This window comes from Anser anser, assembly GCF_964211835.1.
Source record: "Anser anser genome assembly, chromosome: 9".
NCBI classification, from domain to species: domain Eukaryota; kingdom Metazoa; phylum Chordata; class Aves; order Anseriformes; family Anatidae; genus Anser; species Anser anser.
In genome coordinates, this window is record NC_139729.1 from 14,768,762 (window position 1) to 14,789,849 (window position 21,088).

Genomic DNA, 21,088 nt, shown 5'->3' on the forward strand with positions numbered 1-21,088 from the left:
CCCAGCTTGCTCCTCTGCCCTGCTGCCCCTCTCTGCCCCAGCTGCTTCCCTTACCAGAGGCAGGTAGCTTCCAGAGGGAAATGCTCACTGGCTGCAGGTGAAATGCTGAATGCTCGATGAGAGGAAACTTCTGTTTCGTTTCAGTTTCTTTCATCTCAGCCCTGCCAGAGGAGAAGAGCCTCTGACCCAAACTGGAGACGTGTATCTCACTGCATATGGCTGCGTTCTGCAGTTGGACAAGTTGCCATGTGGTGTGGCAGAAAAAGCATTGTTTCTGCATCCAGTGAGCAGGGTGACAGCTTTGGTGTGCTGAAATCCTTCCTAGGGTCCGTAGCAGAAGCATGCAGACAGTATGTACCTGTACCGTAAACCACCAGCCCAGTATAGATAGCTTCAGCAGGGGGGTCTTTGGTGGAACAGCTGGATTGCTTGGCTGTAGCATGGTGGGGCATCTTTGGCCAACACAGAGGTGGCTGAAGGATGAGGAGAAGCTGATGCCGTGCCAGGCTTCTGTGACTGTCCTTGCTCCAGCTTGGGGCATCACTGGGTTGATCTCCCATTTAACTATGCGTGTTTTCTTTTTTAACAACACCTTACTTTTCTAGTGCCAAACAAAGTAATGTTTAAGAGGAATGCTTGTTTTTTTTTGTTTGTTTGTTTGTTTGCCTTTTTTTCTTCCCCTACCCTCAGGACAGTTCGGGTGTTTCAAGCTCTCAGAAACCAGGACAACGAAATGCCGGGCTGCCAACTGACGAGACTTCACGGCTCTACGTGAAGAAAACGATTGTGGTTGGGAACGTCTCCAAGTTAGTATCCAAAGTCTCCATGATGGGCCTTTACTTCAGAATCAAATGGAATAAGAGGTTAAAATTAGGAGATAAAGTTGTTAGGCTGTTGCAGTGGGAGGTATTGCTCTTGACACTGGACCCAAGGCTGCCCTCCTTGAGTATCTGCAAGAGCTTTTTGTTGTGGGAAGAGGTGTTTTAACAGGTAGTATAAATAGAGGTTTTATGGTCTGTTTCTTTCGAGGTGAGTCTTTAAGCCTTCTCTGTCCATTGTAAAATCCCAGGTTTTCCCATGAAAATGCTGAAAAGCAAATTGTCCTAATTGCTATTTCTATGTGTCCGTAGGGATGCGTTTAACAAAAAAAAAAAAAGACAACCACCCGACTCTCCCCCACACCCCAAACAAACCAACCCCAAATCAGAAATTATAAAAATGAGAAAAACTCTGTGAAAGTACAGCATAGTCTGAAGAAATTTTTTATGGTTTTCATGTTTTCCCCCCCAAAAAAATTGAAGACGGGTAAATTTATCTAATTGTTGAACTTTGAGGAAAGTAACGAATAAAAGCATTCATTTTTGGAAGCTATGGAGAAGTTAAGGTTTTAACTGTCTACCCTGTACTACTGAAGTTAATTTTCTTTTGCATAGAAAGTAGCAAATGTTAGCTGATGAGACTTACGGTATTAGAATTGTCTTGAAAATCTATTTAATCCTGGACCCAGACCCAATTATTGACTAAGAAGCTTCTTTAAAATGTATAAGAATAATTGCTTTTTGGGGGGGGGGGGGGGGGGGGGTATGGTAGCAGAGTTGCTGATGCTGTGTTCTAGAGCAGTGTGACTTCTTGATGTCTCACAAAAGATGGGGAGAAGCATTTGACACTGACAAAATATTAAAATTAAGTCTTCCTGATTTAAGAATCAACTTTTTAAATGGATGAATTTCTTATGGCAGTTGTGCACTAGAATCGAGGGAATATATTGGGAGTATAGAGTAAATTATGAGATTTCTGTTTGTTTCTGGAGGAATTTTTTTCTGCAGATCTTGATGAACTGTCAGAATATAGAATAATTAACAGAAGTATACAGGGGACAAGCTACACATGGGCATTTTACCATCCCTGTTTTTTTTAAATTTCTTTGCCAGGTACATTCCCCCTGACAAGAGAGAAGAAAATGATCAGTCAACCCATAAATGGATGGTGTATGTCCGAGGCTCTCGGAGAGAACCCAGTATAAATCATTTTGTCAAGAAAGTTTGGTTCTTCTTACATCCCAGTTACAAACCTAATGACCTGGTAGAAGTGAGGTAATAAGGAGCTGTTCCAGTTGTCACACTCCTATTTATGCTTGCCAGGCTTACAGTGCCAATTGTTTTTTTTTGAAGTTAGCACCTTCTTGTCCTGGCCTTGTGTTTCATGTCTTTCTTTAACTTCCAGCTTGGCTTGACAGACTCTCAAAATAACAGCAGAATTACATTATTTTTTGTATCAAATGTGCCAAACATTTCTTTTTTTTTGTACTGGTGAAAGTTATCTATTGCGTTTCCCATGTTATCCCCGTGAGTTTATACATCTGTATGCATTATGCTGTCTGCTGTGCAAGGTGCATTTGGAAAGATGTTCTCTACCTTCCTCCCAGTGGTATGCGGAAAAAAAAGAGAAGTTTCAGAAAGCTGTTTTACCTGTAGTTTTAATTGCATACGTATGTTTGGGCAAGTTTTATCTTTCTCCCAGGTATTTCTGTACTGCAGTGAGATCAGTGGCATTGACTTCATGGTTTGTGGAATTAATTTCCCATCAGTGTCACGGTATTGCTGCTACAGAAACAGGGCAGTTTCTCTGTCCTCACCTAACCTGTAGTCAAAATTGTGACCCTGTTGTGATCAGCAGGCTCAGTTCTGTGTTTGCTACTGCAGGCAGATGTCCTGTCAGTTTTTCATTCTTGTTCTTTGGAAAAGATGGTCCAAAATGCTTCATGTTTTCCTGAAGAAATTATTCTCTTAGGGTTCAGTTGCCTGCCTGGGGGGAAGTGGGCAGAACACCTCCATACAAAATGGCAACTTAATTCTGGCAAAATTAAATTGGCTGATGGGCAAATCCAGAAAGGCATATCTGAGATAAGAAGTATTAGTGCTAGCTAATGATTCTGAGAAGGTGATGCCGAGCAGGATGAAAACAAACTCCTTTATATTTCGGGTATAGCATACTGAATTAGACTTGACTGCTTTCTTTTTGTGCCTTTCTCAGTTTACCGTTATCTGATGTCAGTGCTGTTTGTCTTCTGTTTAATCTCCTCTAGTTAATAGATTTCTTCTTGTCATACAGCTCTAGTCATTTCAATGAACATTTGTGTTCTGGACTAAAAAGAAGTTAGTGTTTTGTTTCATTGCAAAACTGCATTTGGGATTTATAACAACAAACTAAAATATTAAAGGAAAAAAGTGATGGTAAATACTAGAGATAAATCTGCCCTTCTTTTTCAGATTAGAGAATGACATTGGTTGAGTTAGCTTTTCCTTGTAGTCTGTATGTTGTTTCATTGGCCTTACATGAAGCATATGCCTTTTTACTACGAGACAGGGAACATCAGAAAGAGATGGCAAAATGTTGCAATGAAAACTCACCTTGGAGCATTGTCCTAGGAGCTGACTTGCTTTTTTTTTTTAAAGCAAGTATTTTTTGTCATTACACAGTCTTTTTTGTGTTTGTTTCCCATAGTCTTTCATCCAACTGTTACACCATTTCCTTCTCTGTCCACTTGTGCGAAATAAAAGCATGTTTTCAGCTGTCCCCAAAATTAGAATTTGTGGGTTTGATTGCATTCTCTCTGTCGTGAACAGTAGGCCTAAAGCTAGCTTTGGTTGTCAGTTAGACAGACAGTCTTTAGCTTTCTGCAAAAGAGGTAGGTGAAAGCTCTACCTGTTTTGCATACAAAATGTGAATCGCCATTTGTTTCCAGAGAACCTCCATTCCACCTGACCAGGAGAGGCTGGGGAGAATTCCCTGTGAGAGTCCAGATACACTTCAAGGATAGCCAGAACAAGAGGATTGATATCATACACAATCTGAAGGTATTTGAACAGAATGCTTGAGAGAAAGGCAATTAAATGAGCTCTGCATAATCTCTCTGCATGATCTAGAAGAGCATCCGCTTGTGTGTGTGTGTGCTTCTGTCTCTGTATTTTTTCCCTGCTGTTCTTTTACACGTGAACAGTTGAAATGAATAATCAAAAAAGATCCAGGAAAGTCCCTTACCTTGCCTATGTTAAAGGCCATGCTGTAGCCAAGGAGCCCAGCTTTGCAGAAGCAAAGCATTTACCTATTGTTCCCCCTGCAGCGTGAGATTTTTAGCATGCTCTCCCTGGCTTTAGCTTGACAGGTTCCTGCAGGGCTGTCTTTCTGCTGGCAGTGATTGCTGTAACTGTCGTCTTCCTTCCACACCTGCACGTACCAGCTAGAGATTATCTCTGATGGTAGAGTGGGCAGGGAGAGGCTGAGATTGCTGCTCCTTCCTTCTGGACAGAGCCTGCTTTCAAATCATTCACCTGCCCTGTGACATTCAATAGGATTTATAGCATGCAGCAGCCCTGGTAAACTAGGCCAATCCTTTTGGTTTTGTTTTAATTAGCAGTGCCTAGCATTAGAGGCATTAAGTCCTGGGCTGGTTTATTTTCATGTGAGCAGCATGATTAGTTTTATTTAAGCCCTACCTGCAATGATGGTTTTCCTACTAATGTAAATACCGAGTTGTAACCACATATGGAGACAGTAGAGAAGGTTGAAAATGTTGCCCTGGAACTTGGGAACGTTTAATGTAGACTATGAGAAAAATGTGTTTGGAGAAAAATATGTGCCTTTGAACACTTGAAGCTTTTAAGTTGATGCAGTTTGCTTTGTGCTTGAATCTCGTTCCTCCTGTGTGGGCTAGCTTCCTTCACGGAACCTCCAGTGATGCACTGCACCTCTGTGTGGCTGTGTGACTCAAGTTTCTGCTGAACTTCAGAAGAAATCAGTAACAGCATGGTGGGTGTTGTGCAGCCTACAGAGGAAAGCGGAGCCAGTCTATGGCATAAAAAGAACTGAAAATATTACTTGTCGTGCTTCATAATAGAAGCATTCACGAGAAAACTCTCTGATGCTCATACCTGGCAAAGTAGTGTGAGGATCTTGAGTCAGCAAATCCATGCTGTTTATTTCTTTATTTAGACCTCAGGAATTAAAAAAGGATGCTCCTCAAAGGCTATGCTTAGACTGAAATAATGTCTCCCCAACAAATCTCATTTTCTTCAGCTTTTTTGCTCCTTTCTACTTCAGTGTGGGCTTTGGGTTGTGGTTGACTTCTTAGCAGAAGAGGGTCCTTAATAGAGCACGTTTTTCTGGCGCCATGGATTCAAAACCAACCTGATGCACTGCTGCTTGTGTGATGTAGTTTCAACTCCTTTCAAACAGATCATACTGTGAATTCTAGCTAACATGCTGCTCTGCATTGGTTAATATAAACATATTCTATTGCTTTATCCAGCTGGACAGGACTTACACAGGCCTGCAGACACTCGGCGCAGAAACGGTGAGCCAGCTGGTTGTGGGGTGGATGTTGTACTTTGATACCCTTAAAGATGTTTAGAAAGAGAAAGATAGAAGGGAGTAAGCACGGAGTCAGACCCATTTGATTTCACAATTTCTGGAATGTAGGTTTTGCTCTTGTTAAATGAAATGATTATGACACCTTGTCACTGTTCACAACAATCATTTTTCCCTTCCTAGTTCAGAGGAAACTGTTTCCAGCTTTCATAAAGAATTTAACTTGTACTACAGTTTTTTGTTTCTTTTTGGAGCCTTTGGTACCAAATGTCTTGATTTGCTTTCTAATGTGCTACAGATCTCGAACATCAAGAATTTAAATTAAAGCTAGCTATTCTGCTGACAATATGCAGTAAATTAAGTAAAGGTCTGCCCACGTCAACATTCAGTACCTTCATGGAAAATTAACTCTGAAAACTTTAAATAAAAGAAATGAATGAATTACTCAGTTTGTTATATCCCTGAAGTTTTAATATTTTTTTTCCCCTGTTAAACTCTAGTGAATGGAAATTTTTATTCTGAAATAGCATTGCTTCAGCTTTTCAATCTGTAGAGAAATCACCGTAGGCATTTCATGTTAAAGTTGAATGTACATTTTTGAAGAGTAGATGATGTAGTGGTGCCTTTCTTGAGGACCTTATCAAAAAGGCAAGCTACAGTTTTGTGCCTGTCCCTGAGGAGCTTACCTGGAGCCTGGGCTCTGTGTTCCTTACAATGTTTGCTATTCATATTTCCCTGGGGACTGAGAGAGGCTCTGTTTTACCATGGTGCTTTAGTGTCGTAATATTCTTGTCTTAGCCCTGGGGAGCCTAATGAAAATGGATGGAAATTTTATGCAGAGTTTGGGGGAGGAAGGGGAGAGATTTCCAGACATTTAAAATAATAATAGTTAAAACAAAAAGGCATAGTTGTTTTCACTATCTTTACCTAACTAACGGATATTAATGTCGTCTTTTCACCTGCTTCTGGAAGGTAGTGGATGTGGAGCTGCATAGGCATTCACTCGGCGAGGAATATCTTTTTTCCCAATCTTCAGAGTCCGACCTTTCTGATGTTCCTACATCTTTACCACTGCCGTTGAGTATCCCAGCACCAGTTAAAGCTTCTTCACCAATTAAACAGCTGCGGGACTCCAGCCCAGATGCTTCTGCAGACAAAGGTAAAGCAAATGGGTATTGGTGCGACTGGAATTCTTGGAACGTCTTCTGGGTACTTTCTCTTAATTGTTCCTTTGGCTTAAATGTTGATACCTGCTCTTTGCTTACCTCAGACAATTCTTTCCTTAATGTACTAGGAAACATAATTTAGAAATCATTATCATTTATTTGATTTTTTTTTTTAATCTGGAGTTTGTTGAGCGAGCTCTGTTTTGTTAAATGTAGTGAATGTGGAGCATTCGAATGCAGCATGCATAGTTGGAAAAAGGTTGTTGAATAGCACTTACAGTTTTGTTCTTGGCAGACTTTTCAGAGAGCTTTTAGGTTTCTGAATGTCTTGGGGACTGTGTATTCATTTAAGGAATTAGTCTAGCGGTGTGTTCAGTTGTATTTGTTGGTTCCTAACATGAGATGAGTTTGAGAAAAACTTTTTATGTAACTGTGATGGTGAAAGTAGAGAGTGGAAGACTTAGTGTATATTTGTTGGTCTCATTCCCACCTGTAAGATCTGGAAATGCAGTGCCCACTGCAATGTGCTGGCAATTGATGCTGTAGCATCATTTGAATTGCCTGAAACAAGCTAGGTACTGGCCACTTGAGCACACTATTCTGATTTCTGGATCGTGGGAAGTAGGAAAAACTGTGCCTCTGATAGTGTTTAACTTTTTTTTCTGAAATATATAATATTAAGACAAATCTCAGTTAACTGCTCAGAGAAACAAGGAAGTCTTTATAGTTTGCATGATTTAGTGAGAGAAATTTGCTGGAAACAGCAACTGTATATTTCAAAATACGATCACATGCAACACGGTTTCATTCCTTTAGTAATCTATCCTGAATTCCTGTGTTAAAGGAATGGCTGTAATGCTCAGGTCTTGCATGTTGAGCTTTCTGCTCAGTGGTACAATGCCAGGGGCATTGTCCTGGCTTAGCAAGAAGAATGCTGTTTAAGTTCAGTGTTTTCTTGTGGCAGCACAGCCAAAAATGGGGAAATGAAGCCAAATTTTAAATGCACACCCTTTTATTAAAACATGAAAATGAGCAGCACCTTTAGGTGGAGAAAGGAGTTAAAACTGCCTCTTTCTTAGGCTGAATGGCAGTGGCTTCTCTCATCTCTTTCTACAGCAGATAAGACTGATTCCTTAGCCCAGGTCAGAAGGCAGCAGTTGGTTTCCTTGTGCTCTTACTCCAAAAAATGCACTGCAAGATTTCCTGTGAAGGAAATTCTGCCTTAGTTGTGTGAAACCCTGTCTGTGGACACAAAACTATCCACGGCTTTCTGTCAGTGGAAGAGTCTTTTCAAGAAAATGTGTAAGAAGTGGCTGATGACCTACCAAAGCTGAACAGGCTGTGTATGTTCACATTTTATTCTTTGGTTCAGAGACAAACCTGACAGATGTGCGCAGAAGGAACTCCCTTCACCCCTTTTTCTCCCTGTTGAGCACTGCCCACCAGTTGCTTTCTCCTTCCTTCCTTCCAGAGGGTGTTTGTCATACGTTAGTTTTGTTTGTGTAGAGGAGCACAGTAAGGAATTAGATGTCTCAGCCTAAGATCTATTTCTCTTCTTTTCCCTGTTTTAATCAGGATTCCCTGGGAATGCTGAAACCGAAAGACATGCCACGTTTTATTCCCTGCCATCTTCGATAGAACGGACTCCCACCAAATTAGCCACCCAGAAAGTTCCCTTTGGCTCTCATGGAAATTCAGCCTTTCAACCCATTGCAGCTAGCTGTAAAATAGTGCCTCAAGGTCAGATTCCAAGCCCTGCAGAGTCACCCGGAAAATCCTTCCAGCCTATCACCATGAGTTGCAAGATTGTATCAGGTGAATGTTAGTTTACATATCTGAGTGCTTCACCCTGGAAAGCAAGAGATTGGGCAAGCTGGACTTGGTTTGTGTCCTTCCCCTGATTGCCTGCCAGTGTTTGAACATCAGGCAGTAGGAAACTAGCGTAAGGAGCTGAACACGCTTCTTAATGGTCGAGGAAAAAAACCCAAGTGTGAAATGCTTCGCATGAGATCAAAAGTGGGATGAGAGCTGTTCTCTCCCTTTTCATGAATGCTTTTGGGTGCGAAAATGGTAGTCCTTAGCTGGACTGCTACCCACAGAAAGGCCCAGGCAAGGACGCAACTTCCATGCGGGCTGTTTATATGTGGGAAAAAGCCGTTCTTCTCCCTCCCTCTTTCAGACAACGGGGATGGATTAAGAAGAAATTTTTTTCTGATTACTTGGCAAATAATTTTCAACCTTGTTCACTCAAATGGTCCCTCTTACACTTGCAATATCTCCTCAGATGGAACAACTTTGGTCTTCCTCTTCCAGACATCCAGCCTCTGGATTAATTTTTCAGCTGACTGCAGTGAGCAATGTCATGCTCTTTTGATAGTTTCCCAACCAAACATGATCACGGTGCTGTTTACTCACTTTACATACAGTCCCTTCCCTGCCTGGGCATGATGCCATCCACTGGATGATGTTTTACATCAAAAAGTTTTAATGTACAGCTCGCAGTGTCACATATTATTAAGCTGAAAGATGACCTGCTACATCCCTTCATTTTCTGGTGTTCAGGTTAGAGAGGATGTAGCACCTCAGGTGATCAGTGTGTGTGATTTCTGATGATCAGCTCGCTCCCAGCTCATTTTCCTCAAGAGTGCTTTTTTGTTCAAAATTTCAATATTTCTCCTTGATATCTTCAAAGTGCTAGTGATTTATATTTGAACCTATGCCAAATGTTTTCTTCTTTCCCAATAAGCTCTACTCCTAATCTTCTTTCTCCAAGGCTGTCCAGAAAGCACTAATTATAGTGCATCCTCTCTTTCTTAAAATCCTTGGACTATTCTTTGTTGCTCTTTGCAATTTAAATGTTGCTCTGCAAAATATTTATCCAAGGCTCTCTGTCTGCTGAGAAAAATCCCCCCTTTCCTATTTCAAGAGCAGCTTATAAGACATAGAGAATTTATTTGATGAGCATTTATGTTCCATTTTAATAGTCAATTACTGCCAAGAAAGCAGATTGACAGGCACTTGAAGTTTAGCATGCTTGCTGCCTTCTTTCTCTGATGACTTTTCTTGCCTGTCCTTATCTCTGCATTTCTTGCTTACCCCCTTGTGCATCTTTTTTCTTCTCTGTTTTTCTCTCTCTCTCCTGGTCCTCTTACCCAGAAGATGCACATTCTACAGTGTTTGCTTTCAAGGTCGTCTGCTGTAATGAGAGCAGTGAAGAGACAAGAGTGGTCTGGCCTGCCTGCTAGCTGCTGTATCACACGGCCTTTTGTGTGAGCTGCTTGGTTCTTGGCTTGGGGTGCCTGCAGCATGGGCTCCAAGAGGGAAAGAGAGCACACATCAAGGAACTCTGCTCTCTTTCTTCTTCTCATTGGGTGGACCGGACTTGGCAGTGAGAATGATTTACATGATGATAATCCACCTCAGGATTCAGGGGTGGACTAGGTAGCTTCTAAAGTTCCCTTTGAACCCTGTTTGTCCTGGCAGACAGAGAATGTCCGGGGTAGGTATGAGCCGTAGTGCTTTACGCTTCATTTAACTTTCATTCTATTCACCCTTTCTTCTCTAAATCCTAACATTTGTCTCAGGCTGGGAAGTGCATCCTCAAAGATGTTCCTTCTCTAAACCATTTGCAAAAGTACTATTGCTGTATTTTTGTGTTCTCACGACATTTATAAGATAGAAGCATTGGACTTTTTTTCTGAAGGTTCTCCAATATCGACCCCTAGTCCATCTCCGCTACCTCGTACCCCAACCTCCACTCCGGTGCACATGAAGCAAGGCTCTGCTAGTTCAGTCATTAATAATCCGTATGTTGTTGTGGACAAGCCTGGACAGATGGTTGGAGCAGCAGCCACAAGCACAGGTGTGTAGTGTGATCAAAGAAGGCAGTGACTTAGTCTTACCCATTCAATTTGCTCTCCCTTTTAAGTGATGACTGCAATAACTGCATTTCAGTCTGCGCTGTACTCAGAGTACTCAGCAAAGGAAGAGTGGCGGTGTTGCTTGAGTGTCCTGTAGTGTGGTCGAGGGTATGGTGGAGTTTAACACGACTGACTCCCTTTACGGAACAGCACGTGGTGTAAGCCTGAAGTGAATTCGTAGATCTCTGTTCAGAGAGAGCCTGTTCTGTACAGCCAAAAGGGAATGGGAGTTAGAGGTTGCGATGAACGGAGGTTTTAACAGAAATGGCGCGCAGGTGCTTGGGTGAGGACTCTGTCTTGGGCATGGGCAGAGAGCATGGGGAACTGGCAGCAACTTATGGGTCTAGTCCTAAGTCCTGTGCTGTGTGTTGAAATGGTTGATAGAGCCAGGTTACCAGGAGAACAGATGTTAGTTTTTGTTGCTGCTCTCAACGTCTAGTTGGTCTGAATGCAGCCAGTTTGGATTCCTGGTTCCGGAATTCCGGAACCGGGTTCCCTTGGTGCGTCTAAAGGGGACAGAAGCCCAGGGTCAGGAGGGGAAGAGGACTGAACCCCAGGAGACTGGGTGATGGCTGTGGTAGTCAACTGCTAATCTATGTGGAGGTGCTGGAGGAAAAGTCACTCAAAAGCCATTTATTTGTTATGACTTGTGGCCAAGAATGGCTTTCTGAGAGCACACTTGTTTGTGTACGTGTGTGCTTACCAGCAATGGTTCTTCAGAGCCGTGTGTTGAACTGCAGTGTGCGTGTGACACAAAGTGTTCGTTGTGCACGGCTGTAAAAATAGATCTCTTGGTAACATTCCCTTCTTTTTTCTGAGGGAACACAGCTGCCGTGTTGTGCGCATTTTAATTTCATTACAGGGGGATTTAGTAGGGAAAGCATAGCTGAGTGTTTTAAGTGTGTTTTGGGGCTTTCTTGGTAATGCTGAAGCTCTTTTACTGATAGGGTTTTTATTTTTGTTTTGCTTTTTTCCTGTTTCTTCCTTACCTCCAGCCTGACTTTGTTCTGCATACATGGTTTGTCATGGTTTGGGTAACTTTTGTGTTCTCATAGTAGTGATTTTTGCATGGAGGATAAGATCTGTAGAAGTACCAGGTGGTTTGGATGTGCAAGTCTTAATGCCACTAAAGGTGCACTTTCCCACTACATCAGTGTTATTTAAGTACAGACTGGCCTGAAAGAAACTGCCTGCTGTCTCTCCTTCCCCTTGTATTCCTGCCACTTCCCTTCATCCTACGTGAGCCAAATCAGATCAGCAGCAGAGCAGAAAATTAAAACCTTCCCCTCCCCAAATTGTTTTGTTGTCGGGATAGCCACGTCACTAGACCCCATGTGGAACAAGGGGAATGTGGGACTGGGCTTTGGGAGTCGGGTGGGATTGAGGGTAATGTGTATGAACAAAGTCACCAGGGTGTTTTTGATAAAACTGCTGATCGTATTTAAAAAAAGGACTAAGGTCTGAAGCTTCATGTTTTGTGTGAGCCAGCCTTTACAAATCCCATTGTTTTGAGAAATGGCTGCACAGTTTACTTTTAAATGTAAGTGCAGTTTGTAAAACAACCGTGTGAGAGACTGTGACTGTGTTTTCATGTGTGATCTGTGGCATCTCTTAAACAAATGGAGCTACAAAATCAAACCTGCAGCAGTAACCAAAGTGCTGCTGAGTAGCAACAGGTTGTATTCATACCCTAATAATACAGGGCCAGTTCAGCACTGACCTTTCATTCCAGAACTCCCCCACCCATCTCAGGTGCAGGACGAGGGTAGTGCTGTGGCACAATTTTCCAAGAGCAGCATTTTTCAGACACAGGAGCTTGTCTTTGTTCTTCGTTTTTAGTTCTTCCTCTTCCCTACCTTGCTCTGTCCATTCGTCTGGTTACTCCTCACCCAGTGTCCCTCCTTTTCTGACCTTCCTTTTCCCTCCCAGTTTCCTTCAAACCTTCCCAATACCCGTGTTTAAGGCTAGTGTAGGTTCAGAGGGTTTCTGGGCAGTGGAGGGAGCTACGTTTGCATCAGCAGATTCTGCCTGGAATCTCACCGGTAGCTGCTATGCTCAGTCATCCAGGAGTTACCCGACCCTTTGCAGCAGACAGCTCTGAGTGGACATGGGCAGTGAGTTGTCTGGGGCGTGGATCCTGCACGTGAAAATTGTGCAGCAGCTGGCCTCAAGAGTATCACAGAGCCACGTTGGGTTTTAGGGCCAGCTGGGGGGAAGTACAAGTGAGAAACTCTTCAAACACTGCAAAGTAGTCTCCTTTTTCATTTCGTACAGGTGATGGAGACAAAGACCTAATACATTTGTAATGAAAATTGACTTGTTTTGTGCCCATGCCAACTCCCACTGATGTACCGACCTTGTTATGTGTACCTCATGGACAATATAGATTCGGCCCTTACCTGAAATCTGCTTTGTTTCCCGATGCACAGGGAGCCCAACCAGCAAACTGACAAATGTTTGTCAGGCTTCTCACAGGACTGGATCTCCTGTATCAAAGACCCATGGGAGCAGCTTTGTAACCTCAGCTGTCAAGGTAATGTTCTTATTAGGTGTATACTTTCTATTTAAAACCCAGCTTCCTATTCAGTAGGGCTTTTTAGTATTATGAATTCTGAATTTCAGGCAACTCTTTTGGTCCTCATTTCAGATGAGGATTTACTCAAACAGCTGTACCCCTGTGAGAACATGGTGGTTATACAAGATGATAGCGTTGATTCATGCAGCTCTAATTAAACTTGCCTACTCCTCTGTTTAAAGGCACCAATTTTTTGCTTTTCTACAAGGAAATCTGTAAAGGGCACGGCTCGCAAAATGTCTTATCTGTCAAGAGAGCTCTTCTCTAACTGACTTTGATCTTTTTCACTCTGTTAGTGACAGTATATGATTAAACCAGAGGTGCCTACCTCAAAACCTCCACTTGGCTCATTATCTTGTGCAGCAGCTTTTCCTAGCAGCCTGAAAATAGGTCATTTAATGGCTTTACAACTGCCCACATTTAGAAAAATGTTCATGTAAACAGTAGAGTAACTGAATGTATAAACAAACAGTGATGAATAAGGTTCGCGCTTCTAGCTGCAAAGCCCAAAAGGTATGAAACTGAATTATCTCAGATAAAACCTCTTCCACGTCTTGCACAAGGAACGGTATTTCTGGCAGGCAAGTGGCGTAAGTGAGGTTCTTTTTGAAAGCATCTGGTGGGTGTGCTGCTGAAAACAGGAGCGTTTCCCTGTCTCTGAGTCACAAGGATATTAGTGCTAGATATGGTGGGGAAGGGGCGGAGGTTTTTCAGTCAGCCTGCAGAGAGCAAATCGTTTCACATTTGGAACTGAAATGCTTCCTACATCTGTTAAGAAAAATGTGTTGAAGATTGCTCTCGGAAACAATTATTTTGGAGTAGCATTTTAAATGTCAGGTGTGCAGCTGGCTATTCTGCTTTTAAGAGCCTGGCTATTAAGGATTTTACATAACAATGTTAAAAAAACATTTATTTTTCACTGGTTTGGGACAGTTCTTTCTGTAAGGTTTTAAGTGAGTCGAAGTAGGTGCATATCATTAATAAAAGTTGGAATCTGTATTTCCAGGGCAATGTCAGTTAAAATCTGAAGGTATTTAAAAAATAATAATCATAACTGTAAACAGAAATATATTTGATTTATGTCCATATGTTTCCTGGTTGGTGGAAAAGTGATAATTTGGTGATTTCTTCAAAGAGGGTGGGATGTCTGATAGTTCAATGTGACGTTAACAGATTGTGCTTCACTTATCACTTTCTCATCCCTTCACTATATGGAAGTTTTCTCAGTATTTTTTTAAATGACTTATGCCTGTGTTTCTTTTGGCACTTTAAAATGCCCAATAGGCACGTTGCTCTTGAAAAGTCTGGTTGTGCCTCTAAACTTATCTTCACACCTTTTCCTGTTTGCTAGCAGTTGTGTAGCTATGTGGTGAACCAGAGCAAACAACTCCTCTGGTTGAAAAAGAACCTATTTTCAGCTGCGTGTGTCAGCACAAGGAAGATGGCAGGAGCACTGGTTTAGAGTCCGAGGCCTTTTTGGTCATGATCCAACCCCGGGATGGACTAAGTAGTTGTGAAACCAATCTCAGAGTTCACATTGCTTGTAAAAGAGTACAATTATCTTAATTAAGCAAAACATAACAACGCCAGACTTCCTCAGATGCACGTGACGTGTCAGCCAGCCTCGGACTGAGGAATGACAGATGCACCATTTTGCAGGTGTAGAAATGTTTTTTATTCCATTTAGTTAGGTAGCCTCGCTGTTTGTGCCAATGCACGAGTTCTGCTTGAAAAGACTGTGCCATCAGTATCTGAGATAATTTTGCTTGCAGATTAAATTGGATATATATATTTTTTTTGTGTTCTCCATAACTTGTTTCTTCTCAGATACTCTTCTCTTTATGAGACTGGGCATAGATTGGCAGAACGGTTGAGGTTGGCAGGGTCCTCTGGAGACCATGCAGTGCAACTTCTCTGCCCAGAGCAGGGTTAGTTAGACCAGGTTGTGCACAAATGTGTCCAGTTGGGTTTTGAGTATCTCCAAGGCTGGAGAGGCCACAGCCTCTCTCAGCAGCCTGTTCCAGTGTTCAATCACCATTAAAAAAAAAAGGGGGGGGGGAACAGGGGACGGGAAGAAAGAGGTTTTCCTTATGTTTAAACAGAATTTCTTGTGTTTCAATTCATGCCCATTGACTCTTGTCCTTTCATTGCATACTATTGAGCTCTGTCTGGCTCAGTCATCTTCACACCCTCCCGCAGGTATTTATTGCACATCGGTAAGATGCTCACTTAGACTTCCCGTCTCAAGGCTAAAATAAGCCAATTATTAGCCTGCCTTAATTTTACAGCTCTGAAATGCTTTGTATAAAAAGCTGCTGGGGAACATGTGTCAATTTCTTTTATTTGTGTATGATATGGTAAGAAACAGTTACTGCTGTTGGAGATACAATCTAGAAAACAAATTTTAATTAAGCAAATTATATTAAGTATGTTACATTCTTGTTACATAAATGTTGACTGATTTTGGAAGTGGCTTATTTGTACAGGTAATTTGGGATCGCCCAGCTTGTCCATGCTACCCTCTGTTACTAATGACTTGTTTTCTTTCTTTTGTTGGATGTTTCACCAATTTTTTTTTGGCCACATCTTCCTATTTGCAGCAGGAGGATTCCCTGTTTGCCACCATGCCACCCCTTTGTCCCATTGGGAGTCATTCCAAGGTGCAAAGCCCCAAATCAGTCACTGGAGGACTTGGAGCTTTTACAAAGGTATTCCTCTTGGCTTTTGTGCCTGGACAAGAGCACAGTATTAGCATTTCATGCTGACTTTTGCCACAGACTGTATAACTTCCAGTGCATGTAAAACTTAACTGGAACCAACGTGTCTTGCTGCCGAGGGCTCTCTATCACCTCTCAAAAGATGTATCTTGACTTCTTTTCCTGTGGCTCTGCTGTTCCTGTGGTCTTTCTTTTCATCATCTCTTTCATCCTTTCTTGTTTTCCTTTGAATCGCTGTCATATTGAGGCTGATTTTTAAAGGTATTTTTTGGTGGGATACAGAAAAGTAGTCAGTAGAAGATCTGTCAAGAGTTTCTAACAAAATGCTCTAGTGATTTCTGAGTGTCAGATGTTGCCATTTGTGAGTACATTTCCCTAAATGTTAGCATACTGAATTTAAGGCTTTGGGCAATATTTGGTGATCCAGCTAAAAAGCTGAAAAAGTGCTTCCTACTAGTTACAGTATTTACAGCAGTCTACAAAAAAAAAACAAAAAAAAAAAAACAAAAAAAAAAACACCAAATCAACAGCCTTTCCTGAGTTGCTGATTTTGGTGATTAGATTTAGGGCCTGTTCCAGAGAAACACATAGTCATGTTGAGCTACACACAAGAGGATAATATGATCTTTAACCAGTTACAATATCTACATCTGGTTATATCTACACCTATAATATTAGCTATAATTTTGCAAGATAGAGGGAAAAAAAGGGTTTATAACATGTTCTGAGCAGGAAAATACTTAGGTATTTGAAACCTTAAAGTGTTCTGGCTCCTTCCTGAGATGGAGATGTTAGTGATGTTAGTATGTGAGTAGAACTAGTAGTTGTAATACTGTTACCACTGTCTGTGGTTCTTTAATTTCTGTGAGCACCTTTCAAATTTGGAATGCTCTGTAAGTACAGATCGCCTGCACACTTTTGTGCTGGGAGCAGCCCTCATATTAGGTTTGGGAGGTGAGTTACCCCTGATGGTGTGTGAGAACCACATCCAAGTTACTCGCTGTTGTGTGCCCTTTCTTACAGACAGGCTGTTCCAGAAATGACTCCCAGTCATTTAGAGTTGCTTGTTATTTGTTTTTCTGTTGTGGTGGCGTTATTTATTTTTTTTCTTCATCTCTAAAAGGTGATAATAAAACAGGAACCAGGAGAGCTGCCCCAGCAGCCCCAGCTACCAGCAACAGCGACAACCCCGCAGACCTCTGTGCAGCAGTATGTCACTGTAAAAGGAAGCCACATGTTAGCCTTGTCACCGCAAAAGCCAGTCGTGAGCACAGGCGAGGGGACGGTGCAGTCTAAGGTATGAGGCACTTGGGCATCTTTGGGTTGGTGCAGGCCATCTGTTGTGTAGTTTCATTGCAACACCTCGTGCTTCTCCTGGGGGTGTGGAGTTAGTTCCGTCTCAGAAAGAGGCAGGGGCACCCCGACTGGCTAGATTCCCCCTGTGCACAGAGTGGCTCATGTCATGCTTAGCTTTTGTCCTTGACAAGGGAGCAGAGTGAGCAAGGACTATTGCATTTTGTTGTTTAGGGAAAACATCTCCCACCTCTGTCTAGCCCATTGCAACAGTGGGGTGGAGGTGGTTTTGAACTGGGTCCCGACAACCCAGCAAGTTGGCTGCCATCATCAGCTCTTGCTGAAATTCATCCAGGTCTCTCTGTAACAGGAAGTGAATTCTTTCCTCGGACAACATGCCTGCAACAATAAAAGAGCAGGACAAATAAGGGGTAGGGGTGAGGGCTGGGATAGAGCTAGTGTAAGGTGGAAGTAATCCTACCTGAGTGATTGCAGTGCTGCTGTGACAGGGGTGACGCAGCATCTCAGAAGGCATCGTAAATGTGCAGTGACAAGATGACAGGTTTATAGCATGTTCTGAGCAGGACAATACTTAGGTATTTGAAACCTTAAAGTGTTCTGACTCCTTTCTGAGATGGAGATGTTAGTGATGTCAGAAGTTCTCTCCCTTCTTGCCTATTTCCATGGTAGATACATTGAAATCATGTGCCGAGCACAAGGGACTACATTTGGAGGGCTGAATTTTGCATAAGTAAATACATATTTGCATTTTCAACAGTTCATTGCCCTTTTTACTGCCTTATTTGCCTGTTTGAGCAGGTATGCAAACTCTGTGTTTGCCTGTGGGTATTGTCAACAGACAAAATTGAAGCACTTGGCAGGTTCTAATTTGAGGCCATAGTTTTCCCAGGGAGTCTGTTCCTATGAATGTGTTGAAACTAAATCTTTGGATTTCTTTATTTCACCAAGGCAAGCTTTATCCTCAGTTGGAATGAATCTGCTATTTATATATCAGAGAAAAATGAAATTGCTCTGTAATTTGAATGTACTCAGTCTTCTGTGGTTACTCTGAAATCCTGATCGTGTTTAACAGTGTATTGCTTTTTACCTGGAGCTGGCCTCTTGCCAATCTGATTTTGTTTCAGAATGAATAGCCTTTATACATGAGTAGACATGTAGAAAGCGTCCTAAAATGTCTAGAGGTGGAGGTAGCATACCAGCTAGAATTCAAGTGGTTCCTCTTGCAAGAAGCACATCACCCAATACTTATTTGTTGCAGGTTGTTGGCGTTCCAGTTGGTTCTGCTTTACAGTCGACAGTGAAACAGGCGGTGGCTATCAGTGGTGGCCAGATACTTGTGGCAAAATCTAGTTCTTCAGTAGCAAAGGCTGTTGGTCCAAAACAGGTTGTGACTCAAGGTGTAGCCAAAGCCATCGTGAGTGGAGGTGGAGGAACAATTGTTGCTCAGCCTGTGCAGACTATAACAAAGGCGCAAGTTGCTTCCACAGGTGCTCAGAAAAGTACATCTCAAGGATCAGGTAGAGTAATTTTATACCTTGTTAATGGCTCATGATGGCTCTGTAATGATTCTTTCAACTTTAAAATAATTGTTTGATGGTAAAGCTTGACAATGAATAGGAAAGTCTATGGAAATTCAGGCTGACTGAGACTAGTGTGGTAATAAAGAAAATCTGAACTCATTATCTGTAAGGGAAGAGAGCACAAGTACTTTACAACATGCAGTGTTCTATGAGTAGAGGACACAGTTTGGTCAGACCTGCAGATGGCCCTCACTTACATTGGCAGGGGGTGTTTGAGGTGTCGTGGGGCGTGGAGATCAGCAGGATATGCTGGGGAATGTGCTAGAGACCTGGTGGACTTTCATGGAGCCAGGTCTTGTACTTTTGACCAGCATTGTGGTCTTTGGATGTTCAAAGGAACTCTTGAACCCAGCAAACAAAAGTCAAACTGTGCTTCCTGCATCTTCACATCTTCCCCCATGCTTACAACTACGGGAATGTGGGCAGAAGCCCCGAGCCTGCTTGTGCGCGCAGCTGGCTTTAGCTGCACGTCTCAGCTCAGACTCTGGACAGTTTGAAAGGTACTGTGTGGCTTCTAGACTCAAGCCTGCAAACCCCACCACTGTGCTTCTTTGGCCTGTGGCCATAAGTACTGCACACTGAGGTTTTTTTTCAGACCTGTTCAATGTGTTTGTGCGTCACTGGGGGAGTTAATCTCAGTTAGGCCAGCTAAGCATGGATTATCAAAGGCTAGATGCGTGCCACTCCCAGTACTTTCATTCTGTGCAGACTTCATTGCATACTGGCCTCTGCAAGCACTAATTTTTTCCTTTTTATTCCTTCTTTCTAGTCATGGCTACACTGCAGTTACCAGCCACCAACCTGGCAAACTTGGCCAACTTGCCACCAGGCACCAAACTGTACCTCACCACCAACAGCAAGAATCCTTCTGGGAAAGGAAAACTGCTTCTGATACCCCAAGGAGCCATACTGAGAGCCACAAATAATGCTAGTTAGTCTTGTAGGGAAATCTAATGCCTTAAATAATGTAATCACTGTGTAATTAATATGTTTGGTGTTTTTGCTATAATGCATCCTGGTACTGTGAAAGTCAATAATGGGATGGGAGTTCTTTGTTCACAACAACACAGTACGTGGAGCTGAAAAGCTGAGATGTCAAAAGTGTCTTTCATCTTAGATGAAACTGCTTTACATTCAGGGCTCCCGATGTCTTACTATTTGTGCTGAAAGCAGACTAACTTTCCCCGTAATTCACAGTGAAAGATTGCCTTCACTGTGCAATGATGCTTTCTCTGTGGGGAGACAACTGCGTTTTCATAATGGAGAACTGAGCTGGATTTGAATGCAGTTGTGAAATCTATTAATAAGTAATGGAATGAGACCCTGGAAAAACTAGAAACACAATTAGCTAGCTTTGAAAAGGATGAGTTAACTGTATCTAGAATGAGGGAAAGAAATAGATTTGAATATTGATAAAAGGTTTGACCCCAAGCTGTTGACACCAGCAGAAACGCTTTGTTGGTAATGGGCTTATGAATCAAACTTGCTGTGAAATACCTGGAGAACAGCACTGCTAAAATACTTCTGATGGGCAGTATTTTTTCTATAGTATTTTTCTATAGTTTATTGCATTGTGTAGCTTAAGAAAAGGTTGGCTGTGGGAGGTGGCTTAGTAGGTAATACTGGTGGTAGGGGGATGGTTGGACCAGATGATCTTGGAGGTCTTTTCCAACCTTTATGATTCTATAGGAAAAGAATACGGCAGGTTTTGGACTGTGTAGATGCAGAGTTTTGTTGTGAGCCTTCCCCAGAATGTCTCTGTTTTTGGGGCTGGGGTTTAACATGGGAGATGGATTAGGTGCCAGGTGTTTGCTCATAGTTCTGGTACTGACATTGGGGAGGAGAGATTATTCAGCTTAATATATAAGAAGGTAGATACCAGCAGCATAGCTAGTATTTGGAGTATTTCCAGAGCTTCTGCTGCATATTCATAACCTGCAAAAGACTGATTAAAAACAGTTTACATGTTGGACAGTGTTTTCTTCAATAGAAATTTCACATCAGCCTGAAATGAGCTTTTCATGCCCACCAGTCCTTACTCCCCCCCATATCTCCTTTTGCTCATGGTATTTGCTGATCTATAAGAGAGCACAGCAGCACTTCCGAACTGTGCTGTACTGGGTAATTACGGTGTTTATGCCTGGATATTACTCGGTTACATAATGTGTTACAGCAAGCATCTTGCAAGCTGTTTTCAATTATTTGTGTATACAGGGATACTTCAGCAACTGACATTGTCTGGTTACCAAAGAGTCAAGCCTTTTGTTCTGGTTACAGGTCTCCAATCTGGTTCTTCTACGAATAGTGGAGGAGGAGGAACCCAAAGCACAAGCAGTAACTTGTCACAGCACCTCACCTATACATCCTACATCCTGAAGCAGACACCCCAGGTCAGTAGCATAAGCATATTAATAGAAGCAGTTCAGTATTTCAGGTTGCATTGAATCTC

At 42.2% G+C, this 21,088-nt stretch overlaps 1 protein-coding gene across 4 annotated transcripts in view; it reads left to right on the forward strand.

Annotated features, from left to right (window-relative positions):
- YEATS2 (YEATS domain containing 2) overlaps positions 1–21,088 on the forward strand; it is a 48,499-nt gene that overhangs the window by 6,352 nt on the left and 21,059 nt on the right. For 2 of the 4 annotated variants that reach the window (XM_083849090.1, XM_083849089.1), the window contains exons 6-18: positions 691–806; positions 1,932–2,093; positions 3,746–3,857; positions 5,309–5,353; positions 6,340–6,526; positions 8,109–8,348; positions 10,237–10,395; positions 12,883–12,986; positions 15,629–15,736; positions 16,869–17,042; positions 18,318–18,576; positions 19,409–19,570; positions 20,917–21,029. In XM_083849090.1, the coding sequence (XP_083705216.1) occupies positions 691–806; positions 1,932–2,093; positions 3,746–3,857; positions 5,309–5,353; positions 6,340–6,526; positions 8,109–8,348; positions 10,237–10,395; positions 12,883–12,986; positions 15,629–15,736; positions 16,869–17,042; positions 18,318–18,576; positions 19,409–19,570; positions 20,917–21,029 (1,941 nt within the window). The remainder of the gene's footprint in view (positions 1–690; positions 807–1,931; positions 2,094–3,745; positions 3,858–5,308; positions 5,354–6,339; positions 6,527–8,108; positions 8,349–10,236; positions 10,396–12,882; positions 12,987–15,628; positions 15,737–16,868; positions 17,043–18,317; positions 18,577–19,408; positions 19,571–20,916; positions 21,030–21,088) is intronic. The other 2 variants (XM_083849091.1, XM_083849092.1) reach the window with 2 other exon arrangements.